Source organism: Buceros rhinoceros, unplaced genomic scaffold (assembly GCF_000710305.1).
Source record: "Buceros rhinoceros silvestris isolate BGI_N320 unplaced genomic scaffold, ASM71030v1 scaffold43468, whole genome shotgun sequence".
Lineage (NCBI taxonomy): Eukaryota > Metazoa > Chordata > Aves > Bucerotiformes > Bucerotidae > Buceros > Buceros rhinoceros.
Genome location: NW_010428183.1, coordinates 488 through 1,658, shown reverse-complemented (window position 1 = coordinate 1,658; position 1,171 = coordinate 488). Strand labels below are relative to the sequence as shown.

At 61.1% G+C, this 1,171-nt stretch overlaps 1 protein-coding gene across 1 annotated transcript; it reads left to right on the top strand.

The window, feature by feature from the left end:
- Positions 1-53: 53 nt before the first annotated feature.
- Positions 54-1,044, top strand: LOC104498762 (peptidyl-prolyl cis-trans isomerase A; the record flags this gene model as incomplete). Its single annotated transcript, XM_010142181.1, has 4 exons — positions 54-102; positions 207-295; positions 480-652; positions 739-1,044. Coding segments are annotated over 4 exons (447 nt in total), but the record flags the coding sequence as incomplete, so codon positions are not given.
- Between the last annotated feature and the right edge of the window lie 127 nt (positions 1,045-1,171).

Sequence of the window (1,171 nt, the reverse complement as noted above, 5' to 3'; positions counted from 1 at the left end):
GGGGTCCCCGGGGACGGCGGGTTGGCCAGTCGTCCCCCCGACCTGACTAACAGCCTCTGCTCTCTTGGCAGCTGTTCGCAGACAAGGTCCCCAAGACAGCAGGTTGGTAAAGTGGCACTGGCCGCGCTGTGGCCGCACCAGACCCCCATGCTCTCCCGAACTGGGCAAAACAAGCTGTTCATGCTGGTTTCCTTCTTCCTCTCCAGAAAACTTCCGTGCCCTGAGTACTGGTGAGAAGGGATTTGGCTACAAGGGGTCCTGCTTCCACAGAATCATCCCGGGGTTCATGTGCCAGGTGCGTGGTGCTCCCGCTGCAACAGGGTGGTGGGTGGCTGAGGAGACTGGGTGCCCGTGTGGGTGTTAGAGCTGGGTGCTTGCAGATTTGGGGTGGGCAGATGGCTCTGCCCACTGCTGGCTGGCTGTACCCGCTTCCAGACTTTTCTCCTGTGCCTGTGACCCAAAGTGCCACTTCTTCACAGGGTGGTGACTTCACACGCCACAACGGCACTGGTGGCAAATCCATCTATGGGGAGAAGTTCCCTGATGAAAACTTCATCCTGAAGCACACGGGCCCTGGCATCCTGTCCATGGCCAACGCCGGCCCCAACACGAACGGCTCCCAGTTCTTCATCTGCACTGCCAAGACTGAGTGGTGAGTTGGGGACCCCTGGTGCTCATCCCAGTGGGGAGGTGACACGCCAGGCTGGCACTGAGGTCCCTGCTGGTGTCTCTCTGCAGGTTGGATGGCAAGCACGTTGTCTTCGGCCGCGTAAAGGAGGGGATGAACGTGGTGGAGGCCATGGAGCGCTGCGGCTCCAAAGATGGCAAAACGAGCAAGAAGATCACCATCACCGACTGCGGGCAGCTCTCGTAAACCCTCCCCGGGGCACTGACCATCCCTGGGCAGCCCCGGTGCCATGCCCCGCTGCAGCTCCCCCCCTCCCCTGCTCCTGACTTACTGCTGCGTTTCTACTGGGTCTCAGCCCCTCCTGCACGGTCCAGCTGGGCTGCAGTTACCTTTGAGCCTAAATAAAACGAGTTAAAGGATGGTGTCCCCCTTCTCTCCCCTTCGCTGGGGTGGGTGGTGGGTGCGACTGGTGGTGCACAGGGACCCCCTGCCAGGCCCTCGGTAGGGTTCAGAGAGCTGCTGGCCCTTTCCTGCTCACTGCTG